Source organism: Manis javanica, chromosome 1 (assembly GCF_040802235.1).
Source record: "Manis javanica isolate MJ-LG chromosome 1, MJ_LKY, whole genome shotgun sequence".
NCBI lineage: Eukaryota > Metazoa > Chordata > Mammalia > Pholidota > Manidae > Manis > Manis javanica.
This window is the reverse complement of record NC_133156.1, coordinates 189,427,328-189,453,985: the sequence shown is the minus strand read 5'-3', so window position 1 is coordinate 189,453,985 and position 26,658 is coordinate 189,427,328. Positions and strand designations below refer to the sequence as shown.

Below are 26,658 nucleotides of genomic sequence, written 5' to 3'. Positions count from 1 at the left end.
AGCCAGAAAAGTTTAAACTGATTAGGTTCACTAAGCCAAGATTATTAGTCTTCCAACTTCCACAGTGGCAATTTTAAAGGCTTTTACTTCTACCTATTGGGAGGAAGATGTCATATTGTGTTCTATGAGCACAGACAGATGTATAAGTCTCTGAACTCACGGAAATTATCAGTCTAATAATCAACACAGAAAAGTGTTACATGTATAATAACACCACATAAATTCTACAATTAACATTTTACTATCCATCATTTCCTCATATTACTGATTTGCTTCATCTATATTTACATTTTTATGGACTACACATCCCTTTCTACATCTATCGATCCAGTTGACATTTTTAATGCATTTCAAAGAAAGTTGCTGGCATTGTATGTTTCACCCCTAAATACTTCAACATACCTATCATTAACGAGTTTAAGAATTTTTAGATTTTTACATAAAGCTTATAAATATGAAATGCACAAATCTCAAGTATCATTTACAAAGCTTAGATCTCTATAACCCAAATTCCTATCAAGATATGAACAGTACTGTCACCCAAAAGTTCCCTCATGCCCATTTCCAGACAATCTTCCACCCCAACTCCCACCTCTAGAAGGAACCATTGTTAGTGATTTTTTCCACCATAGTAAGTTTTGCAAATAATTGTAAACTCAAAATTTTAAATAAACAGTGATAGGCTGAGGAGTCAAAAAAGACTTCATGTGGATAGATGTGGAGGCACATGATAGAGTAAAATGCTTAGCAATTGTAAAAATAAGGTGGTGGATATTTGGGTATGACAGTTATCAATTTATTATCTCTCAGCTCTAAATTTACCTTTCTTTGCCTTGCTTTGTGACACTGACTAGACCCTGCAAACATTTCTCCTTTGCCAGCTGTAGAGAGGGAGGTTGAGTGACCCTGTAACATGATAGCAGCAGATTCACATTTCCCTTCTAGATTCTGGTCCTCCCTCATTAACCTGCAGTGTGAGCCCAACAGCCTTGACGAGGAGACAAGTTCCAGCTGTGGCCTCAGGCTCCAGTGTCCCCACTGACAGGGGGCGCTTCTTGAGACTAGCCATGGTAGACGTACCCTTTTTGAAGAAGTCTGCATACAGCCTCTGGAAAGAAGGGTCGTCTTCCAGTCTTTATTCCTCAGTCTAGAAGTAGTGGCTGCTCTTTTGTACCTGCTACTTCTGGGACCCTTAGACTATACCCCTTTTAGTAGTTAACCAGCCCTCCTTGTTCTAGGTAACAGTTCTTCATATTTAATTTTTAAATAACCAGTATAGTTCTGTGTTTTGGCAGAACTCAGATTACTGTAAAATATATTTACTGTTCAGCTGTTCCGTATGTTTGAAACTATTCCAGGAGGAGGGAAGCAGGCTCTTGAAAAGAGCCTGGTGGAATGGATTTTAACAGGCAGAAACGGGATGAGTTTCCAGTTAAGAAAAAAGCACCCATAAAATATGGAGACAGAAAACTGAAGAATATGTTTCAGCCACAGCAAGTAGATTGGCTAAAGTATAACGTGAATAATGCAAATGAATTTGTTTGGTGAGAACTTTTTTCCTTCCCTTTAAGCCTTCTTCACACTCAATTGCTTTCTTTTTTGCTACTCTTCTGTCCCAGCTCCAGCCCATACGTCCAAGGCCTAGCACTTTCCACTCTTCCCCACCTCTTATAAACCATAAATCAACCCACTTCAGAGACTTTTCATACATCTTGATTTTTTTAAACAATGAGCATTATTATATCTGTCTTTGGAAACATTTACAAGAAAATGTAGATATGTTTGTGCTTATATAGCAGTACTTTTTTTTTACATGTGGAGCTGTTAGTAGTGACATAAAACAGATTTTCATTATCTCTAGTTAGAAGGGGATAAGAGAAGCATTGAGTAATTACTTAATAACTAGTGACTTCTTTTATAATCACAAAATATAGCTAAACACACAAAAGTAAATATATATATGAGTATGTGTGTCAACACATTGTCTCTGGAAAGGGATTGATAATAGTCTTTGTTAAACTGGGTGGTGAGTTTAGTTGAGCAAATAATAATAGAATACCCAATATCTCCACCCACCAACACTTAAAGCACCTCTCCAGTGATCTCTCTCATCTTTCTCCTTCCTCAGAAATGACAATTATTGTGAAGTTTGATTTATAAAAAGAATGTTTGTTTAATCTAAAGTGAAAATATTTTAAGTTATAAAACCAGCTGGACATTTAAAAGGAAGAACTCATAATACAGATAAGGTCATAGAGAGCAAATATATCCAAACAAAACTTATATTAAGACAATTCATAAAAAGCACATATGAATATATACCTGATGCACACACTGAAGTACACTGACACCCCAACTGGGCTCCTTTCTCTCTTAAACCCCATTATTGGTAGGTTCTGAACCAGCCATTCTAATTCAAGCCTCTACATGTGGCACACGCTTTTTCATCTACTTAGAATGTGTGCAGAGACACAGGCATTCCAGAATAAGAGAGCAGCAGACATACGTTGTTCAGTAAAATTTAGGCAATGACTGCTTTCTCAACTCCGGAGGATACGGGCTTGCTGATGCTAAGTCTGGTTTAATATCCAGAACACTGCAATGTTTGTAAACATTTTAAATAGACATTCCAGGACTGTTAATGTGAGTTCTTCCAGAATAAAAAGGCAATGGTTAAGACATGAAGTGGATTTCTTTCTTGCCTCTGACAGGACTCTTCCCATGTAGACAATATCACAGACAACTATATACTCCATAGGACAGCCAGGGCAAAAGAAATGCCCTGCTCCCACCCACAATCCCTGCCGAGATATGCTGCAGCTGTTCCTGCTCTGGGTGATGCCTTGCTTCCACTAAATTCTAGCAGCTGTGCAATAGAACTTCGTGATAATGAAAATGTTTGAAATCCTGTCACATGACTACTGGGCACTAGAAATGTAGCTACTGTGACTAACGAACTGGATTTTTAAATATTATTTAATTTAAATTAATTTAAATTTAATAGGTACATGTTGACTAGTGGCTACAGTCTTGGACAACGTAGTCTACAAGAAAATCAGTAACTGAAAACCTGTATGTTTGCAAGTTGTCTTACCGCCAACCCAAAAGCCTACCTGCAACATTGCAAATGTGGTTCTGTCTCCTACCCTAGCTGCCTGGCAGAAACATCCATTTGTCCTCATTCAAGCAGCACCTCCTTTGTGAAGCCCTGGCAGCCCAGGGCTACTAACTCTCTACCTATTACTAACCTATTATATCAAACCATTATACTACTGCAGATTTACCTACCTGTGTCCCCTGCTGTACTGGAGGATATAAAAAGACAGCAATTGTTTCATAATAATATCTAAATCCCCAGAGCCTAACAAAGTACCACATCCTAAAACTCTTGCCTTACATTCTCCTGGCTAGTTTATTAAGCCACTCCTCATACTGAGCCCCAGCTCTTTACTACTCCACCTTTTGAAATCTCATAATCTCATCCACAATCAACATCTTAGAACTGAGGAAATTGCAGTTCATGTTATCTGTATCACAGAGTATGGTGTTTCGGTATGGTGTTTCACTTCAACATACAATCACCCGGTAGAAAACACTGTAAAGCAATGTAAATCATGATTAGAAAAATCAAGTGAAAATAAAAAGAAAAGTAAGCAGACATACTAGAAAGTAGGTAGACTAGAATTCAGGGTTAGACACAAATATCTCAGGGGAAGGGGAGAGGGTTTGACATAGAAGTGACATTTGTAACCATTCAATTCATGAATTAGATCACTCAGGGATTAAAGTGTAGATAGAAGAATAAAGGCATTCCAAAGTTCAGAGATCAGAGATAAAAAGAACTTGCAATGCATCCCAAGAAGAGGCAACCAGTGGCATAGAGGAAAGCCAGCAAAGTGCACTGGCAGTCAAGTGAATAAAGTGATTCGAGGAGGAAAGAGTCATTTAGCTATGATAAATGCTATTGCTAGATCAAGTTGGAAAGTAGGTGGTACGTTTTTTTGCTCCAAACTGAAGAGAGAAAAAGATACCACTTGGCGTTCAATTACCAGTGATAGAGAAAAAATAGAAGTTGTACCAATGTTGTCTAATATAGACATTTTATTTATTTTCATTACATATATACTATTCCAGAGCATCACACCGTCCTTTTAACATCCATATGAAACAAGGTTTCAAAGAGCACAACAATTGTTTTGGGCAGTATTAATTTTAAACGACAACCTCTTAAATTGCTTTACCACTTGAGGGTCTGTCTGAAACAACCACTGTGTCCCACTCAGCTTACACGCGTTCCTTAGAAATGCAGGTTTGACTAATTTAAAGGTCAGGATGGTTTAAAGAGCATCCAGTTTCCAAGAGAGAATGGGCAAGTGTCAACGTTCACGGAGGTTTTAGAAGAGTTACATTCGTGGACTATAAACTCTGAAGGGAGGGGCTCACCTCCGACAAAGAAGCGCTCATTATTTATTCAACTTTAAAAGAGCTGCACCTTAAAGCGGGGAGGGGGCGCGAACTTCAGGACACGGAGCCCCTCAGACCTCTGTTGCCTTGACTGCACCGAGACAGACCCGCGAGTTCGCCGGCACCGGCCCAGTAGATCAGCACCAGGGAAGAGAAAGACAACTCGGGACGCGCACATGACATTCCGACACTGAGGGTAAACGAAAACCCCTCGCTCTCGGGCCCCGGCTCACCTGCCTCCGGAGTGGGGAAGATGCGCAGCCTCGGGCCACCTCAGACGGGGCGTCCCTGCACCGCCTCACTTGGTCAGCGGCCACTGCCCGGGGCGGGGTGCCCTGCGAGGGAAGAGAGACCCGGCAGGGCGCGTCGTGGTCGCTGGGTTTTCAGGTACTGCCCGGTGGCCCGTACTGGCAAGGGCTCCGCGGCCTCGTTGCTTAGCAACCTGCGAAGCCGCCCGGTCTTCCCGACACGTCAATTCCTCCCGCCCGCCGGAGCCTGAATAGTGGTTTAAAAAGATTTTGTTTCCGGGTCGAGTCGCTTTACGCAGCGGAAGGTCTCTTTGCCTCCCACGTTTACCCTTGGGGACGAAGTCTCGGTTGCGCACGTGTGAGTGATTTGCAGAAAGCATCTGTCTGGGCTTCCGCCAATTGCTGGAAGCCATCCGGCAGGTCCTTAACGCCTGAGCTCAAGTCAACCGCCCGTCACAGTCCTCCAATCACAGCGACTCGCCTTCGGGGACTACTTTGTCATATCGAAGAGCGCAGAAAGAAGAGCGTGCGGTGACCCTCTGACCTCGGGAAGTGTAGTTCAACACTTGAAAGAAATGCATTGGAGATTGCGCCGGAATCTGAGCAGCGTAAACTACAGTTCCCAGAGGGCGTAGCGGCAGGGAGCCGAGCCTTTTCTTTCTAACACTGCTCCTTCTTTCCGAGTCGGTCCTGCGGTGGAGGTGACCTAACTCCGTGAGACGCATTTTGCAGTTGCTGAAATTGCACGCGGATTTCCCAGTCATGGTGAGTGTGGGCCCCTGGATCCTGCTCACCTCCGGCCTTCCCGCCCTTGTGTGGGATTTCTTGGAGCTTGAAGGACTTCTGGAGGGCGGCTGTGCAAGGCTCTGTCCTTCGCGCCCTTTGGAAACCGACTCATCTAGGGACTGTCGCAGTGGCCCCATAATTGAAGGAGTTTATTTCCACCTCGGGGAAGGGGGTGCCTTAGAAGGACTCTGGAGAAATCCCTGTCCTTGGAGAGACGCGATCTCAGTCCTGCTGCATGGCGTGGGGAACCAAATATGAAGGTGCGGATTTTTTCCAAAGCTAGCCCTGGGATCTGATAAGGACGATAGGATTGATATGGAAACGGGTATTGGGCCCTAACTCCATTTCTCCTCTTAAGCCCACTGTGTTTTTAAGAGCTTTTATCGCAATCCCTTTGAAGCAGAAAGCCCTGTACCGTGAAGGTAATGCGTACCAGATGTTGCAGATTACTATCTACCTTTTCGGAAAACGCGTTTCCGCCATGTCTAATTTCACGAGTCCTCTGTCATTAATCTTTTGTAATGTCAGTGACCGCATCACTTGCCAAATAACTAGCGGATATTATTTACTGATCTTATGTTACAAATTACAGAACCATGACTTTTAAAAATATTACACAGTGTAACCATCTTGTCATTGAAGATGTGGATAACTGCATCTCCTTATCTTGAGGCTGCTAAAAGGGAGAAGGGGATTGGGTGAGGGAACTCTGACGTAGGAATAATCTGCATACTGTTTGAAGGTGACATTTGACATCAGACAGAGAGAACTTGCTTCAGTACTTGTATCTACAGGGACACTATTTTTCTCGGTTATCTCAAATCACTAAAATGGGTGGAGATGGTGGGGAAATATTTGAATGGATTGGAAATTTTCCAGAATCTTAAAAGACATGTTTTCAAGGGAAGGGGATTACTGCCTCTACCTTTAGGGGGCAGTGGGGACAGCTACTAACTCCTGACTATTAAAAGTAGATTTCTACTTAGATAACATAAGCAGTCATTTAAATGATAGTTTCGGTGGTTTCTTACCTAATAATCTTAGCAAGCAGAGGTACTTAACAAAGTACCTCAGACTGTATAGTTTTAGAACTGGGTAGGGCCTTTTCAAGATCATCTTGACAAATCTCCCCCTTCATGTGTTAAAATTGAGTTTATTGAAACCCAAAGAGAATGTGATTTGCTCAAGGTCACACAACAGTTTACCCCCAGGGAGTCTCACACTCTGCATTGTACCATACTGTGTCACATGGCAGATACTTAAGTCATTTTGAAAATGTATTTTTAGTAACTGAAGTTCTGGATAAAGATACAAGCTCAAACTGCAAATACAAACTAAACTATCAGCATTTATATTACCTGATAGCTTTTATACCTTTGGAATACTGGAATTCTAGAACTGAAGATTATTTCTTCTAGTCTTAAAAAAAGCAACCTGGCAAAGTCAAATGATTTTGTTTTCCAAGGTCCCACAGAGACCCTGAGCCTCCCACTCAAATTGTTTTGCTACATACCAGATAAAGCCAGGCCTCACCCTGAAAGGCCACTCAGGTACCAGATAACAGACTTCCATGAGGAAAGAGCCTCCCATGAGTTTGCTGAAACTGACAGGAAATTCTCACGTGACTCAGTATCTCCTTGCCACTGGAAAGTGTGAACAGTCACTGAGTTAGAAAAGAACTGTCTTTGTAAGCTTTTCAAAGCAGTTTTTTGAAGAAGGAAGTTCCTTGTGCACATAGGGAGTGACAGCAAGAAAAAACTACGAAGGAATCTGAATGATACTGTATGTCAAAAATCACAAAAATATAAATCAGAAAGTGAGAAAGGAATACATGGGTCTTTCTGTAGAATAAACAGAAGGAATACTTAATTCAAGCTTTGCAACGGGGACTTCAGAACATTCACAAAACAGAGCCTGCATCAGCAGGAAGGTCATTAGCGCCCTGCCAAGAGCAAAGACATTCTCCTTTGGTTCTTGGCAGACTGCCCAGATAGCTGAGCAAAGAATAGTAACCTGTCTTCATGCTGTAACATTGTGAAAAGTCAGCGTGAATCTCCCACCCTCCTGCTTTTCAACTGCAGTGTTGCAAAGAGCAGAAAGAACCAAATGAGCACTTTCTTACCGCTTTCATCATCAAACCTTCAGACACTAACTAGGCTCCATAATACTCTTAACGAGATGGAATTACCTACCTGTGAAAATAATTTTGCACAAAGATACAGAAAAAGGAAACTGCTGAAGTAGAATTAGCTGTCACTAGTTGGCCACAACCCCTTCACTAAGGAGTTGATAATGTGAACACATTTTTTTAGTAACTAAAATTAACACCAAAAAATGACTACATTATTCCACTCTAACCATCTACCTGATTTACTGGGAGATTAAGCTTTACAAATAGTAATATTCCCTTTCCCCCTTATTTCTTATCCCAGCTTGCTTTATGTTTAAGGAGCATATGTTCATGTTTTTCTTAACCCTGCTTTCATTTATTCAACAAATATTTGTTGAACACTATATGGGCCTGCAAATTTGAGTCAAAGGCAGAGTGCTATGGGGGTAGAAGGTCACAGTCTAGAAGAGAGTAACAGACTTTTAAGTAGAGAACCACAGGCTAAAAGAGTGCTTAATGGAAAATTTTATAGGGACTGACCTATAATTATATATAATACTTGTTATAATTCTAGTGCGTACATTCTTAATGCTTTGTATGTTAACTCAGTCTTTACAACTACCTTGTTTGTTAGGTAGCTCCTATTTCCATTTTTCTGTGGGAAATTGAATATAGAGAGGTTAAGTAGCTTGCCCAAGAACATAAAGCTAGTAAGTTGTGATGTCAGGATTTGAACCCATAAAGTCCAGCCCTAGAGGCCTTCTCTTCACTACACCCTGCCTCCCTGGAGCCCCGGTTTATATCCTCTTGTTTCTTGCATATGAATCACTAATAGATTTTTCTCAGCTAAAATAGTACCAGGTATTTGTAGAGGTTCAGTGGTGTTCTGTTTAATGAATGAAGTGAGGTAACTGTTCATTGATTGCTTCATAAGACGGTATCATTAGAACTAGTGACATAAACAATTTTGCTGACAATAGCTGAAACTATTGGGCACTAAATTTCCAACCTTCTCAATGCACGTATATATGAATAACAGTTTTTAAAGCATGTTAGGTTTGCTTCCATACAGTTATTTTACATTTCCAAGTTTCTAGTAGAATTTTACAAGACCCAACTATTCCTTCATCAAATATTTTAGCTCCAACTATGTGCCAAGCACTGTTGTAAGCAGTGAGATACAGAAGTAAATCCATAAGGGGCTTGCATTCTAAAAAGGGAAGGGGAATAATTTCTTCCTCTACTCCCTGTACCTATTCTGGAAGGGAACAGGAAAAAATGACAGAATCAAAAACATGTAAAGGCCATGATATAAACTAACCCTATACAGTACTTTTAGTGTTCTTTATAAACAAGGATATTTGGGAATATAAATATGTATCATATTAAAATTGGTTTATTTGGGGAATTATCATACTTTATATATTTAGAGATAAGAAGGTCTGGGGGCAAACTAGGTGAAGAAGATAAGGAAGAGACATGCCTCCCCCACAAGTCTGCTCTTTTTTTTTTCTATTCTCACCTTGGTCACATCTCTGAGGAAGAAATGCATACAAAGTCTGCTATGATGATCATCATTTCTCTACAACAGTTGACACTTTTTTCCCGAGATTTTTTTCCCTTTGTCTTCTATGTGTACCAAATTACCAAGTGCAGTTGGTCTTCAGAGGCTAGGGTTGGAAGGTAGAAGGGCCCTGTGAGGTCATACCTCCTTCCATCCTAGAGGGATGACTCATCTCAAAGAGGGAGTTTGAAACAAAGACATCAAATGCTTCTATCCCCAGTCAATTCAGTGAGCCCACTAGTAGAGGTGACAGAGTGGAAGTACATTTACCACACTGTTAAGGAAAGGAACAGTTCACCTTGACTGAACTTTTTCATCTAACTAAACTTAAGCATTAAGTTTCCAACATTTTTATTTAGTAGAAATATTTTTATCTTTTTAATTCTGTTTGCTTAATTTAACATTTTTTTAATGACTCAGGATCAATATCACTTTAAATATTAGTTATTTCTGTCCATATGCTCATATTTCAGGGTCTGTTGAGATATTTAAAGTGACTTCCCTCTATTACAACTACTATATTCTGTACTTCTTCCCCTTCCTCCCTTTTAAAATTAATTTTCCCTTGGAATTAGGTTGTCAGCTGTCACTGAAAGTTGCTGTTACATGTTGTTAATAATATAATAATCCAGATACTAATCACTTTCATATTTATTGTCCCTCCTTAAATGAAAAATAAAGGCTTATTTTTCCTCTTCCAAGTAGTTAAGTTGAATCTTGATTAATAGTTTTATTAAAACTTTCTCACTTAGTGAATGAAAAATTTTAACTAGTTACCCCTTTTCTGGTGCGAAGGATTCTATTAAGCAGAGGGAGTGGGGATTTTGCAGAAAAGGATTTGTAAGGTCCTATAGAGGCCATCAGAGTATATGACCATATAACTAAAGCACATCAACATTTTTAGGCTTGTTTCAGTAGTAAAATACCCTAAAAAAGTGGATAAGATTTTCTGAGTAAATCCAAGGTAACAGAGTTAAATAACACCACACAAATACGCAGCCAAAGGCTACATGTTCCAGAAGTTACTTAATTGTATATTTGCTGGGACGAGTCTGGGATAAGATAGTCTTCTGCTAAGCCAGATGTTAAGAGACTTAAATTTTACATTAACTTTTAAAGTATATGGTTGTTTTTATTACAGAGAAAATTCTGAGTATCTAGGGTAAAAAAGCCCTTTTTAACAAGATGTTAATGGGTCTCTTTCATTCCAGTCTGAACCAATCAGAGTCCTTGTGACTGGAGCAGCTGGTCAGATTGCATATTCACTGCTATACAGTATTGGAAATGGATCTGTCTTTGGTAAAGACCAGGTAGGTGCAAATGTCAGTAAATCATAAGATAAAGTAAGAATATTGTCAATAAAATTCTGTATTATGTTTCAAAGAAGTTTTTAAATTGTGATGGAATAGGTAATCCTTTGTACTAGGTACACTGCTACAAATGGAAGCTGGCAGCTTATTTATATGCAACTCTCCAGGCATTGAAAACTTGTTGCAAATCAGAGCTATTCTACATTCTGTACTCTGTTGACTTGGTGCAGCCAGCAGGTATCAGTCAGTGGAAGGTGCTCACTAATGACAGCTGTTGGGGAGAATCTTGTAGAAGAGAGGGTTGCTGAATCAGCACTTCATGCTCATAGATGTTTTTTAGACCCAAAATAGACAAATCTGCTTCCCAATTTGAAGAGGCACCTCCTATTCTAGCACATCTGATTAATGTTCACTAAAATCCTTTTTGTAAATATTCATTTATCCATTCTCTTCACCCATGGATATCAAGTTCTTCTTTCATGGAGTTAGCTTTCCATGAACTAAAATCAGATATACAACTATGTAATAAGAAGAATACGCTGTGGCTTGTCACTTCAATTTGATATCTCTTCCAGGTACTCCTTTAAAATTCAGTAACAGTGATTCCTCTTCCTGTATCTATTAGCACACCAATGCTGGTCTTAGAGCATCCCTTTTTCTGAAAGTGGCATGGTGTTAGATACTTGACTTCCTAATATGACTAATTAATAGGAATTATACATCTACACATCAAATAAGCAAAAACTTTGCGAAAGGACTTTTTTGTGACTAAGTGACATGACCTAATACTGGCAGATGCTATCCTATTATTTGGCAGCCTATAATTCTGGTGCTGTTGGATATCACTCCCATGATGGGTGTCCTGGATGGTGTCCTAATGGAACTGCAAGACTGTGCCCTTCCCCTCCTAAAAGGTGAGTTGGAGAATGGAAAAGAAAGGGATTTTACAGTATTTCATATCTTTTAAAAAATAAATGTTTACTAGCCTCTCAATTAGAAATTATTTCATTAAAGTTTTTTTGTTTTTTGAACTACAACTACTTTATAAAGATTTATATAAAGAATTAAATAAATAAGAATCAGTATAAGGTAAAAGACTACTTTTTTTCCAATCTGCCTATATGTAATTTATTTTACTAATTAAGTATAATAATGCACAAGGATTATATACCTGGGATTGTCTACATTGCATTGTTATTAAAGTCTATTTAACTAGTAATGGTAATGTCCTGTAATGGAGAACTCTTTCAACTGTAAGTGACATCTTCTAGAGCCATATGCTGCCTTAAGGCTGGAATTTGGTTGGTCCCTCATATATAGTTCTTTCTATCTGCTAGTCATCAGGTTGACACATAGTGTAAACTGCCCTAATCATATGCTGCATAGTTTGAAAAAGACTACCAAAGTTCTCCCAGGAGCTTGTGAAAATCATTAAACTGTTACACAAATATAAGAAGTTGTTATAAATTTGACTAAAAGGTTCATTAAAATATTAGATCAAGTTGTAAACTAATGTGAGTATTTTTCTTTCCCTATACCTTCACTGTGATCTTTTTATTTTGGTAAGAATTAATATTCTCCTATAGTATGTTAATTATAAATACTGTAATTGATACTACTGTTGCACAAGCAAAACATTACACACCCATGAAAAGGCATACCTAGAATACATATACCTGTTCAATAAACATTTACTAGAAGGGGTAGTCTGCCTTCTGAATCATTTGGTTGCATGATTATGTAGGAGAGAACATTACCCTGCCCAAGGTATTCTGCTTGCACCCTTTCCTCACCTACTATTTCCAAACTAACTTCCCATTTTTATCCTTTCTCTGCTGAATACCCTCTACTCTCTCTAATGGGCCCAGATTATTGTCAGTTTATCTGTGGTCAGTGGTCAGCTGTGAATACAACAGGCAAGGAAAGGCCCATTAAATAAGAGTGTGTGGCTGGGAAGAAGTAGTACTGGGGTTTTTTTGTCCAGCTAGTTTCCTGTGTATACCTATTTGGGGACTTAACAGCAGTCTAACACACAATTTCACTGGTCTAAAAATGTACCAATGATCATGCTGAATCCCCATTGTCTTAGTCATTTGAGCTGCTATACCAAAAAAAAACCATAGACTGAGTGGTTTATAAACAAATTTTGGAGTTCTGGAGGCTGGGAAGTCAGAGATCAAAGAGCCAGCAGATTGGAATTTGGTGAGACCCCAATTCCTGGTGGACGGCTGTCTTAATTGTGTCCTCATATGGCAAAGGGGGAGAGGGAGCTTTATGAGGCCTCTTATGAGGATGCTAATCCCATTCATGAGGATTCCACCCTCATTTCCAATTACCTCCCAAAGGCCCCAACTCCTAATATCATCACATTAAGGATTAGGTTTTAATATAAGAATTTTGTGGGGACCCAAACATTAAGGCTGTAGCACTGGTCAAGGCCTTTTTAACACTGAACGAAGGAATGCAACAACATATGTTCTTTAATCAGAAAGCAAGTGGTGTGTTTTTTTTGGACTATCACTAGCATAGGGATTGAACTCTGGACTGGAGTTGGGCTGGAATTACAGCCACACTACTTTTTAAACCTCAACTAGTATTTTTAAAGACAGTTGCCACAGTCTTTTTAAAGACTACAGCCACAACTAGTCTTTTTAAACCTCATTGTTTTCATCTGTAAAATATTAAGCTTGATAAAATAAATCTCTTAGCATTGTTCCTGGCACAGAACTCCTCAGTAAACATTTTAATTTGTGATTGATACCATATACCTTCAAGTAATTGTAATTTAAAGATTAGGTGAACTAGTTTCCTTTTGTGTTGTTTGTGGTGATTAGTGTGAATAACAAATGTTGCCTTGAAAAGTATCATATTATACCTTCTATCATACCTGATTATAAAAGATAAAACTTAATGAATTTTTGAAATTGAGACATTGAAATAGGAAATGCAAAATAAATGTATTGACATTTCTGCTGATTGTTACGGTTGAATTAATACATACAGTCTTTTTTTTTTTTTTCTTAAAAACTTTTATCAACATGATATGTAAAAGGATAAACATTTGCTACAAAGTATAAGAGTTACTGAGTAGATTCAGTATGAAAAAGAAAACCTCACACTTTGGTGTTTTAAGTAGCTCTGCATATTTATTGCCATGTTCACAGATGTCATCGCAACAGATAAGGAAGAGATTGCCTTCAAAGACCTGGATGTGGCCATTCTTGTGGGCTCCATGCCAAGAAGAGAAGGCATGGAGAGGAAAGATTTGCTCAAAGCAAATGTAAAAATCTTCAAATGCCAGGGTTCAGCCTTGGAGAAATACGCCAAGAAGTCAGTTAAGGTGACCAATACAATATTCTGTGGTGGTTTTCATTATCAGCATTTGAAACTTGGGCATTTAGCTTTATTTGCCTTTGTTTTATTCCAGTTCTGTAAAATGGTCTGTGAATACAGTTTTGCTTGATTTCCCTTTATGGTTTTTTTCCTTATACTATACAAATCTATATTCAGAGGCACTTAAATATTTTGCCTCTTCCTGTGACATGCTTAATATTAGTTCATGAACCTATAGAGAAGGCACAAAACTTCCTGGTGCCTGTTAGCTAGGTGGGAATATTTGTTCAATCATTTGGATTTGTGTGTGTTTGTGAGCTGTTCTCAGCAATAGATGGTGGCTTTGGAAATGTTCAGATTTTCTCAACCCAGAAAAATTCATAGTCTTTGTCTTCTGAGGAGTTGAATCAGTATGACTTCCTTTTTGTCATAGTGTGTCCAAGCTATTTTAATTTCTAAATTTATCTCAGTATTATATTAAAGCCTCCTTTTTGCCAAGTAAGTATTAGTTAATTAGACAGAACTTAGTCATCACAACATAAAGGCTTGCTGGTGTTTTACTGATTTTAATAAATCCCTATCCTGAACTTCAAGAAAGGTAAAAGAAAATTTAACAAGATTTTTTTAAATTGCTAATTATAATGTTCTATTGTGATATTTCAAAGCCATGTGGATTTTTGCTTTCTATGGACTTCATTTTAGATACAGTAATTATTAGCACTAACTATAGTAATTAACAGGAGAAAATAATAGAAATAAGTAGAAATCCACAGGTCTCAATTTAAAATAGTAAAATAAAAAAGGTGGTTTGGACTGCTAAAATCTTGTGTGCTTAGCGTTGTAGTACTGCTTATACAGTAATGGCCCGTCACCCCCTGGCTGAAAGTATCCTGTTGGGGGAAATAAACACGGATGCTGGAGTACTTAGGGGAATTGGAGTATCATGTTTGCAGCATGCTTTTAAATGCGCCAGAACAAAACACCGAGGGAAGGGTGTGTGTGTGTGTGTGTCTGTGTGTCTGTGTCTGTGGAGACAGGGAGAGAGGTGGAACCGATTAGAGCATCTGGGTAAATGGAATGTGAGAGTAATTGTTTGTAATATGCTTGCAGCTTTTCTGTAAGTTTAATATTATTTCACAGTAAGTTTTTAAATTATCATTTTATTAAAGATTTTCTTAAGTCCATTTATACATTTTCCTATACTGTATTATGATTCAGAGCATCCCATACCTCCCTAGTAAAAAAAAAATATACTGAAGTGCTTCCCTCTAAAGAGTGATTCAGTAGGTGTGGAGTGGGTGGGACCTGGAAATCTGTATTTTAGCAAATATCCCAGTTAATTCTTATGATGAGGCAAGATTGAGAAATGATTTTAATTCATAAAGCAAAATCATTGTCCTAAAACAAACTGCTCAAGTAGAATTTCTTGGACTACTTTTATAAGAAGGAAAATTTTATGAATGAATGAATTCTGAGATTGAGCCTTAGGCTACTTGTTTTTTTGTGGCAAGTGGCTAAATGTTCTCTCTCTGTTTTAACACAGAATAAAGCAGAAAGACCTGTGTCTTGGGTCTTGGACACTGCCACCTGGAGAGTGACTTTTATGTATAATGGTGGCTTTATTAAAGAAGTGTTTTCAGTGTTTTTAATATGGGGGAAGTTTTTAGCAAGGAGAATTTCTATTATAGTTTCCTACTCAAAACTATAATGATAACTACATGTTTAGCTCACACAAAGTTGATACAAAGGTCACACTTTTCACAGTTGTCGGTCATATTCTGACAGCCAGTTAACCAAGCATATGGTCTGTAACTGTGCTGTGCCTCATACGTTCTAGGTTATTGTGGTGGGAAACCCAGCCAATACCAACTGCCTGACTGCCTCCAAGTCTGCACCGTCTATCCCAAAGGAGAACTTTAGTTGCTTGACTCGTTTGGACCATAACCGAGCTAAAGCTCAGGTAACTAAAATCCCTTTTAAAATCCTACCAATGTTCAAGTTGAAAATCTTTCTCTCTCACTTTTAAAGCAGGTGAATCTTAGTTTGTGCTTTATTGTTGTTTTTGTTTAGTAGGAAGCTTTTCCAGTTTATTAGGGAGTCTTTAAATCAAGTCTTTTAAAGAATCTGAACTTTGTACTTAATTTTCTCAACTATATATTTCATTTGCTAACTATAATAAAATGTGGTTACTAATGTCCTCTTACTACAGGGGTTAAAATGAGACACTAGGTTAGATAAGTCACATGATTGCACATAATTTAGTTGATTTTTGTCAGCTATGTAGATTATAAAAGACTTGAGCTTTCTGTTTTGTGTGGTTCTGTTTCCTTTTTCCTTATAGCTAAGCAATCAAATACAGATTTTTTAATTTTTAATTTTATATTTAATTTCATTTTCATTTTCATTTTTATATCTTTTTAGTTAATCTACATGTTTTCACAAAATTCCTACTTTCACTGTTTAGCAGCTGAATTTTAATTGTCAAGTTTCCTTACCCTTAGATTAATAAGCCAAGGAGTCAGTGACCAGGGTATTAACAATAACTAGTCATCTGTGCTAGTTCCCTAAGCCTTTTTTTTTTACATGTTCACCTTTTTCTTTTATATAGGAATAACACACACATACATGACATGACATGACAACTCTGGAAAAAAAATCAGAGATACTAAAAATAATCTCAAGTTCTAAAAATGCTGTGGAGTAAGTTATAACAACCTTCTACATGAATGGAAATCAATGATTTAATTCCATGATTTTATCATGCCAGAAGCATGGTTGGTTTTAAATTTTTTTAAACAGATACTGGTATAATACACATTGGCTTAATAATTAAGGCATTTCGTATATACAGTACTGTCAGTGCAGACAAAAAACTTTTAGTATAGATTATTTGCTATGCTGTTTTAAACTTTCAAAGTCTTTTCAACATAAGAAAACAGCTGCATACATTTAAGTGTTTCCTTATAAAATACAATCTTAAAAAAAGTAATGATTGGTCTTTGTGATTCCTAGTAATAAGTCCTGTGTTTTTTTTTTTTCACATAGTATAAGTTATATTCTTATACATGATTGCATTAAGATCCAGTAGTTCTTAAACAATGTTACCAAATAACCATATCTATCCCAAATGCAGCAAAGGCGAACAATCTTCACAGTGCACTTTCTCCTCTTTGAAGTTGAAGTTGCTCCTTTTGGCTATTTTTCCACTTAAATGTGAAGTAGATTACAGGGTTTCATTAGTGGTTTCGTTATGTGGCTTTTTTTTTTTTAATTGTTTTTTAAGGTATAATTAATACACATTCTTATGAAGGTTTCACATGAAAAAACAATGTGGTTACTACATTTATGCATATTATCAAGTCCCCACCCATACCCCAATGCAGTCACACTGTCCATCAGTGTAGTAAGATGCCACAGATCCTCTATGTGCCTTCTCTGTGCTACACTGTTCTCCCCGTGATCCCCCACACCATGTGTACTAAACATAATACCCCTCAGTCCCCTTCTCCCTCCCTCCCCACCTGCCCTCTCACACCCCTCCCCTTTGGTAACCACTAGTTCATTCCTAGAGTCTCTGAGTCTGCTGCTGTTTTGTTCCTTCAGTTTTGCTTCGTTGTTATACTCCACAAATGAGGGAAATCATTTGGCATTTGTCTTTCTCCACCTGACTTATTTCACTGAGCATAATACCCTCCAGCTCCATCCATGTTGTTGCAAATGGTAGGATTTGTTTTCTTTCTAATGGATGAATAGTATTCCATTGTGTATATGTACCACCTTTTCTTTATCCATTCATCTACTGATGGACACTTAGGTTGCTTCCACATCTTGGCAATTGTAAAAAGTGCTGCGATAAACATAGGGGTGCATATGTCTTTGAATCTGAGAAGTTGTATTCTTTGGGTAAATTCCAAGGAGTGGGATTCCTGGGGCAAATGGTATTTCTATTTTTAGTTTTTTGAGGAACCTCCATATTGCTCTTCACAATGGTTGAACTAGCTCACATTCCCACCAGCAATGTAGCAGGGTTCCTCTTTCTTCGCATCCTTACCAGCATTTGTTGTTCTTAATCTTTTCGATGCTGGCCATCCTTACTGATGTGAGGTGATAGCTCATTGTGGTTTTAATTTGCATTTCCCTGAGCATCTTTTCATGTGTCTGTTGGCCATCTGAATTTCTTCTTTGGAGAACTGTCTCTTCATATCCTCTGCCCATTTGTTAATCGGGTTACCGATTGTGTCCTTAAGCCTGTCCCTAAACTTTTTTAGGTCTGGATGATCCTCATTCCTTTAGAAGCCATGGCAAAGTTCTAGTTCTTGGACATAATCTTTCCTTTTCCCTAGCATTTTTCTGACCATCCCTCCTCATCTACAGGTCATCACTGCTAGATAGGTCTATGAGTTTAGTCCTTTTCTTTTAGAGAAGACAATTTTGTTTAGTTTTAAGACAACTGTTTTTACCAAAAGGTAGTGTGAGGTTTAAATTGAGAACTATTGCTTTAAACTGAGAGTTAATAATCTTTCTGCTTTGGATGCCCAGAGTTTTTATTTGTTAACTTCTACTCTAAGCTGAATGCTTTCTTTACATGTAACTTACTATTTAAGCCTTGTAGTAACTGAATGAGTTACTAGTTACTATCCCTGTTTTATAGATAAGAAACCTGCAGCCCAGAAAGGTCAGGGAACCTGCTCAAAGTTATATAACTAGTAAGTGATGGAACTTCCCAGATTTACCTGACTCCAGACTCGTAGTTTCTTGCATAATAAGATCAAGTGACCTAAGTCTAGTAAGTAGATTTAGGTCACTTGTGATTGTGAGAAAATGTATTCAAGCTATAAAATGGGATAATATCTACCTCCAAGGGTAGTTACATTGATTAAATGAGGTAAGATCTGTGTTAAACCATTATCATGGTGCATGTCTCGTAAAAATCAATAAAGATTGGCTACGATTATTGCTAATTTTTATTATTAGGAGGATATAATCAAGAGCTACCCCTCAGAAATATGTCCCTGAATATTTCAGTTAATTAGAAGGCCATTGGATAACATTCTTAAATTACAAATATTTCCAAAGAGGCTTTAGGCTGTGGGCTATGTCTTTTTCCATATTGTTTAGCCAGGGTCTGGTGTTTAGGAAGGAATGGGAGTTTATTTGAATGACTATAGAGTCAGGAGATGTGTATACGACAGAACACATTATATAGAAAAAAATATCATAGGTGTTGCATTTGTGAACTTCGGATTGCCAGATGGTTACTTACTCAGTTGCAACAGGGAGAAAGAGGTAATATAACTGACACCAACAAACTTCTGCCTTTGCTCTTTTGCCTGAGGCCTTGGTGGAAAACTGAAAGTTTTCCTTGCAGGGACAAAAGTCTGAATGAAAGCTTTTAGGAAACTTGAAGAAGCAGTTGTCCCTCCTGTAGAAATTATTAATCTAGTGAGAAAAATAACAAACCCAAACATTAATGGGTGGGTTTACTAGTGAATGGTTACTAGTCTTAGATAATTTGTTTTGGAATTCAGAACACTCAGCTATCTAGTAACTGTTTGTCACCTGTATTTTTGCAAAGCAGAGCTGCATATGTGTCTGCTGACAAGGTAATTTGGCAGTAAAACCAGTTAGCTGGTATCAGAGGGAAGAAAATTACTAGGGCTAGAGAATTAGTTGAAAACTATTGAACAGATCTATATGACAGACATGAAAGTTTCTAAAGGAGCAAGCTCTTCTGGACCCATGTGAATTTAGACTGGCTCTCGCATGAATGGTATGCAGAAATTTGTCCATTGGGTGCACAGTACTGGCATCTGCAGTCTAGACAGAGTGAAGGAGCTCAAGATCAAAAGGAGGAAGTGGACAACAGGACAGAAGAAGTAAGGGGAGCTTCCTGTTGGGAGGTGAAGCCCAGAAGCAGTTTGTCTTCACTGTACCTGGGAGCAGTTGAAGCTGACGTTAAGCAGTTATGGGTTCTCAGTTCTTGATAACAGATATATTGAGTTTCTTTCCCCAAGTAAACTGTCCTTTTTCAATATGTTGCCAGCTAAATGTAAGTAAAGGTAATTCTTCCTGAGCCCTTTTAGGCCATGGCACATTAAAAAATGGTACTTGTTGTACAGTATACCACTCTAACAGCAGCTACTAAGCAGGTCAATAGCTGGGTACCCCAGAAACGAACCATCCAACTTATTTGTTATGACTGGTGTGGTAGTTAATAGTTATGCAGAATAGTTAAGCAGGGGTTAGATCAGAAGCGATTTTTAACTGTCAAAAACAGAATTTTAAGTTAATATTATAAAATCATCTATTTTAAGCTTTAAGAAATTAGTGTCAAGTTATTTTAAGAGTCGGTGAAAGGAAACAATTTGCTTCTTGACAGTAAATTAATGTACAGATGAATCAAGTCACTACAAAACATTTTAGATAATGGCCTTTTTTATCTTTATCCTTGTTTGGTTGTTTTGTTTTTACTTTTTATTTTAGAATAGTTACAGACTCAGAAGAAGTTGCAAATATAATGCAGAGAATCATGGGTACCCATCACCCACTTACCAAATAGTAGAGCATTATCAAAAAAAACAGGAAGTCACCTAAACTACCCACACACTGTTAACTATACTTACTCAAACTGCTATAGTTTTTATATTCATACTTTTTTTGTTTATCTTTATGATTCTGTGATACTTGATCGCATATAGATTACTATGACCACAATAATCAAGATACAGAGCTATTCATTCCATCACCTACAAAAAACAATATTTTTAAGCTCTTATATATTACATCCTCCCTCTCTTTTCCTAAACTCTAACAACCATTGATCTGTTTCCATCTCTCATTTTGTCACTTTGAGAATGTTATAAAAATAGAAGCATGCAGTAAGTCACCTTTTTCAGTTGGCTTTTTTTCCACTCAGTTAACGCCTTTAATATCTATCCAAGTTGTTGTATGGCTCAGTAGTTTGTCCTTTTTATTGTTTTTCTACCTATTAAGTTTATTTCATTTCTTGTATGGATGTAGCAGGTTTGTTTCACCATTCTTGAAGAACTTTTGAGTTGTTTCCCGTTTGGGGCTGTTACTATCCCTGCTTTCCAAATTTCTTTAAATATCAGAGTGTATTCCCTTTATTATATGGTGAATGATCAAATAGAACTATGATGTGGCACTGCTTTTACTAAAGTATGCAAAAGCTGTAGTCTGACACAACTATTTTTTTCTCCCATTCTTACTGTAACATAAAGGAAAGAAAAATCACCCACAGTGTTACTCTAACAATTAAAATTAAACTTTAACAGATTTTTTTTAATTTTTCTAAAATTTTTTCCAAAACATTCCTTTAAGGCTCCTTATCAGTTCTACTCTCCAATTTGGAACAAATTATACATACAACTAGCTGTAATTTTTTTTCTGCACATAAATTGGTCTAACAAAGTAAGCAAGCTGATTTTGTTTTCTTTAAATCTTACAAAAAACATAATTTTCTAACTTTCTGTGGCTATTGTACTACATCATGTAATTGATGTTCATGTGACTTCAAAGTATGCAGAATCCTAGAGTGTTTTCTGAACCTACAGCTAGAGATTGTTCCATCTGTTAACATTTTAGTATTACATGTGTGTTAAATTTAAACTCTTTCCTTTGGTTTCCTAATCTATCCAAAGAGGTCAGTCAGACTTTGGTGATCTGAGTCCCTTCAATTCCAAAATTTCGTATTTATTTTTATTTGAAGATTAGTTGATGTATATATATATATGGTATATAATAAAAATTTCAGCTAAATATGGATAAAGCCCCTAAATAACTGATTGCTCAGAAGTGCTGAGGAGACATCTCTACGTATTAACAACAAAACAAAGGTCACATTTCGGTATTTGAGCAATATTAGCCTCTTGCTTGGTGTTTTATATTTGATAAGTCTGCTATATTAATAAGTTAATCACAAACTGTAGGTTGCTCTCTTAAACAATGTTCTACCCTATAGTAGTTCAGGTTCACAGTCATTTACATTTGCATTAAGCTGTTGTAGGAAATTACCAAGCAATAAATTTTTTTTTTTAAACAAGTCATTGTAACTCTTATGTTCTCTTGAAGTTTCAGAGGCTTTTTATCTTAAGGTCTTTGGTCAAACAGGTCATAATTTGAAATGAAAAGCATTTGTCTAATATATTTGTTTTCTGTTTAACAAGATTGCTCTTAAAGTTGGTGTGACTTCTAATGATGTAAAGAATGTCATTATCTGGGGAAACCATTCCTCAACTCAATATCCAGATGTCAACCATGCCAAGGTGAAACTCCAAGGAAAGGAAGTTGGTGTTTATGAAGCTCTGAAAGATGACAGCTGGCTCAAGGGAGAATTCATCACAGTAAGAAAAATCTGGACTCTCTCTCTTAACAGCCATTCATACAGAACTCTTGAGACACACGACATTACTGGTCTGAGTGTCTCTCCAGTCAGGAGGTTGGGGGTAGGAGGGTCTCAAGGAGAACAGGCCTTTCTTGGTTGCTCTGATAAATACATACTTTCTTTGGAGTCATACTAAGCCAGTCAAGATCCATTCTGATCAAGTGTGTTGTATGGCAGTCAAGATTAATTACTTGTTGAAGTGGGAAAATACTAATAGTACATCTGGGTATGTTTATACAGAGAATCCTTTCTTTGTATGAAGTATGGTAAACTTTGTGGAGTTTTATATAGTTTTGTGTGTTTTCTTTTTTCAAAAAGACAGGTCCTGATAATTGAAATAGGTTGGTATGGTCGACATTGGGTAGTTGCATGATTTGGAGGGGACACATTAAGCTATAGTGGCAGCCTTTCACCCCAAGATCAGCTTGGAATTGATGGCAATTCTGCTCTCCTGATCAAATAACCCTGCTGTCTTTGCCTGGCCCCACCCAGACTGTGCAGCAGCGTGGTGCTGCTGTCATCAAAGCTCGAAAACTATCCAGTGCGATGTCTGCTGCAAAAGCCATCTGTGACCATGTCAGAGACATCTGGTTTGGAACCCCAGAGGTGAGGACTCAGCAGTTTGCACAGGCCACTCTTTTATTTTTGTTCTCTGATGCTATCATGTAAAAAGAAGATTGCCCTAGCAGTCATGTAGGTCAGGTTTACATCCCAGCTCAAGTTGCCTACTATGCAAGTAACCTTGGTAGAGGTACGTAACTTCCTAAACTGTTTTGTCATCTTTCACATGGCATTTACCCACAGGGTTGTGAAGGTTAAATGAGATGATATATAGAAAGCACCTACCACACGTGGTGGTGGCTTTTTTCTCTTCTTAAAACCTGTGTTGAGCTATAGCTTCCTCATTCATAAAATGAGGATTGTTTCTCTGGCTTACTTCACATGTGACTGGAAGAGTGGTTAGGAACATAGCAACAAAGTGTCCCCTGGTTTAATCTTGTCAGTTGGTGTGTCTGTTGGTTATACAAACTGATCCCTAAGCACCATGAGGATGTAAACCATTGATTGTTACTTTCAGGGAGAATTTGTGTCCATGGGCATTATCTCTGATGGCAACTCCTATGGTATTCCCGATGATCTGCTCTACTCATTCCCTGTTACAATCAAGGTAATGTAATTTGGGGTTATTTCCCTCTGTCCCCTACTGGGAAAGTAGTTGTATGTTTTTATTAATAATGATATAACTTATTCTAGAAAGTTGTTCTTTTAATGGGCATTTTTCTCAGCTTTAAAATCATGTGAAGCACAAAGATCACTGAAATATTGAAATTTATCTGGAAAGCAAGATTCAATTCTTCCCACTGGACACATTTTGTTATGCTTCTAATATTGGATACCTACAGATAACATCTTACTTTTAAATGAAGCAATGGTTCTTAGCCTTGTTGCTCTTTACTATAACCACACCATTAGTTTTTTATGTTTGCTAATTAAAACCTCATTTAAACATTTTTTTTCTAGATTCATTGAGTTTTAAATTCAAGTGGAAATTTATCAGAATTATCTGTTATTAAGATCGGGATTTTGATTTGCTTCTTTAGAATCAGGCTTTAACACAGTTACTCCTCTAAATTTAAGTTTAAAACTAAGTTGTTGCTTGCTGGAAGATGAAGTCTAATTTAATTATAAATCTCTTATTTGTAATTATTTTCAAACAGAATAAGACCTGGAAGATTGTTGAAGGTCTCCCTATTAATGATTTCTCACGTGAGAAGATGGATCTCACTGCAAAGGAATTGGCAGAAGAAAAAGAAACTGCTTTTGAATTTCTTTCTTCTGCCTGACTAGACAATCGTTTTGATGTTACTAAATGCTCTAAAGCTGAAGAATCTAAATGTCGTCTTTAACTCTAGTACCAGCTAATAATAATGCTATACTTAAATTGTGAAATTACTTGTGAAAAACAACACATTTTAAAGATTGTGTGCTTCTTGGTACAAATTTGTGACAGTTTGTCGTCATGCCTGTTAAGTGCTGCATTCGAAATAAAATATATATTCAAATGAAGATGACTCAGACCCTAATTTCTAGCTAATATTTTGTTTCTATTCAGAAAACAACTTTGCATGTTCCCAAGCTTGCCTAAGGGGTTGTGATTTTTTTTTAAACCAGAGAAAGGCAGTAAGGATGGAAAATATTACAAGATAAACACAATTCTCTTTTATGTAAATAGAATAAGAAAATCCATCTTGTGATAATCAGTCTATTCCAGAATATATTTTTAAATATTATCCACATTAAGCAGTTAGACACATTTTTTTAAATCTTAAAGGTTAGTTCATGCTTTGTGGACAATTTGATTTCAATATTGCCTGTTAAATAGGTTGCAGATAATGCTCTGTTAAAACAGTTTCATAACATCGGATGAAATTACAATTATTTTCATGATAGAAGAAAAAGGTAATGTTTTCCCTTGAGGTATTCCTGTATAGCAGATAAGGAAAAATTTACATTTCACAACTGGTAAATACCACAGAAATTATGCTAGTGGGAATGTCTTTAGTCTAATATTATTAGAAACACAGTGTTCAAAAAAACTTGTCTCTATTTCCAAAATCCATGAGGACAGGAAATTTCTATCATTTCATCCTTGTACTCATTGTATATACTAGACATTCAGTGTCAGAAATCAGCCTAATATAATGCTCTCCATGCGTGTTAACATACTTGGTTGGGTTTGTTACTTAAAATTACCTATATCATCTCATATTTCATATGTAGAAAAGAAAAAAGCAAGTGAGTGAAAGGGCTTTGTGAACTGCATAAAAACAATTTCATATGAATTCTTAAAATTTTATATAAGGAATTATGACTGTACCACTTACTAAATTCTCTCTCGTTTACAAACATACTCTCTCTGCTTGTGACACTGGGACTGGGATTCCACAACAATATTTGTTTACCAACTTCTTATTAAAAATCTGCCAATAAAAGGGTACTAGAGGTAGACCAGAGGCTGAAAAGGATGAAACGATACAATCTTATTCCTGTTGCCTGCCTCTGTCATTACCTTACCTCCACTTAAGATACAAGCAAGAAAAGAAAACATGAGTCAAACATATCTTTAAAGAGCAAATAATTGGAAGGATGAAGACAAAGTAACTTCATGTAGAATTTTAAAAAATATGATAAAGTATATAAAATTCATAGGAGGTACAACTGGGAGTATAAACATGTTCACCTCTTTTATAATCCCTTTGTGTAGACTGGCCTATTGATTCTGTAAATTAACCTCATAAAATCAGGGATCACATAAAGTGAAATCAATCATTTTGGAAAAATCTGGTAGATTATTTCTAGAAACATGTAATTTCTTACCAACCATGTATGCCTTTCTTTGTTTTTGCATATTCACATTGTGAAAATGATTATCTCTTTATGCTCTTCACCTTGTTACCTTACCTAGGAGAACAAAGGATTTTATTAACCTACTCTCAAAGAACAGAGTCCAAGCCCAGAAAATTTTGCTGTTAAGAAGTGTGATAATTTGTGATCAGCTCAGAACTTTAATAAGCATTTTGCTAGAACTTGAGGAAATGACACATGGACAAAAAACATAACATTTTAAACCAGTAAAGTTAGATTCAAAAACTTAGAAAAGATACAATCTGAGCAAAATAAACAGGAGAGAATTGACCTCTGCAGATACCCTGGGAATTTTCCTAAACAACAGAAAAGATATGGTGAGAAGCAGCTTTAAAAAGATACATATGTATGCATAGGGTTTTTTTTTTTAATTACAAGGAAGCATAAAGGAGAGAAAAATACCTATAATCCTACTACCAGTGAAATATTTTGCATAAAATACATAGTATGTTAGAAAATCAGTAAAATGGCATTAAGAAAACCAAAAGCCCCGTTCTCTGCCCAAGGATTGATCTTTTTCCAAAAAAAGATTATTTTTATCCTTCCAGGAAGAAAAAAAAAAAAACAGATTTATTTTAAAAGCTTAAAAAGGTGAAGAGCTATATGATGAAAAATTTACTCTTTTAACTACTACTTTAATACCTGTTTTTGTTTCTGTCTCTAGTACAGAAGTATTCAGTGCATAACCCAAGTATATATATGAATTATGTGGGTGTGTGCTTATAATCATTCCCATTTTTGTACATGAATTAGACTAAATGCACTGTTCTGTCCTTTGCATTTTCCCCTCAATAATGTATCTTAGAGTTATACTGGTACCTATAGGGCTGCCTCATTCATTTGAACAGCTGTGTAATATTCCATTGAATGGCTATACCAATTTTATGTAGCCAGCACTGCTGGACTTTGTTAAGTAGGTTGTTTCACACATGTGCAAGTATATTATGTGTGATAAATTCTTAGTGGATTTTTTAATAATGCTGTTGAATCTGATTAGTTTTAAAAGAGGCAGT

At 37.0% G+C, this 26,658-nt stretch overlaps 2 protein-coding genes across 17 annotated transcripts in view; one reads left to right on the top strand and one right to left on the bottom strand.

Moving 5' to 3' along the window:
- Window positions 1–5,178, bottom strand: part of WDPCP (WD repeat containing planar cell polarity effector) — a 405,181-nt gene extending 400,003 nt beyond the window's left edge. For all 16 annotated transcript variants that reach the window (XR_012121045.1, XM_036996612.2, XM_036996613.2 and 13 more), the window contains exon 1: window positions 4,698–5,178. The gene's annotated coding sequence lies outside the window, so the exon portion shown is untranslated. The remainder of the gene's footprint in view (window positions 1–4,697) is intronic.
- A 134-nt stretch (window positions 5,179–5,312) lies between these two features.
- Window positions 5,313–24,286, top strand: MDH1 (malate dehydrogenase 1). Its single transcript, XM_017669460.3, has 9 exons — window positions 5,313–5,477; window positions 10,384–10,482; window positions 11,300–11,396; window positions 13,647–13,822; window positions 15,653–15,775; window positions 22,002–22,178; window positions 22,712–22,825; window positions 23,298–23,387; window positions 23,938–24,286. The coding sequence occupies exons 1-9, from the start codon at window positions 5,475–5,477 to the stop codon at window positions 24,061–24,063; spliced, it is 1,005 nt and encodes a 334-aa protein (XP_017524949.1). The 5' UTR covers window positions 5,313–5,474; the 3' UTR covers window positions 24,064–24,286.
- The last annotated feature ends 2,372 nt before the right edge of the window (window positions 24,287–26,658 follow it).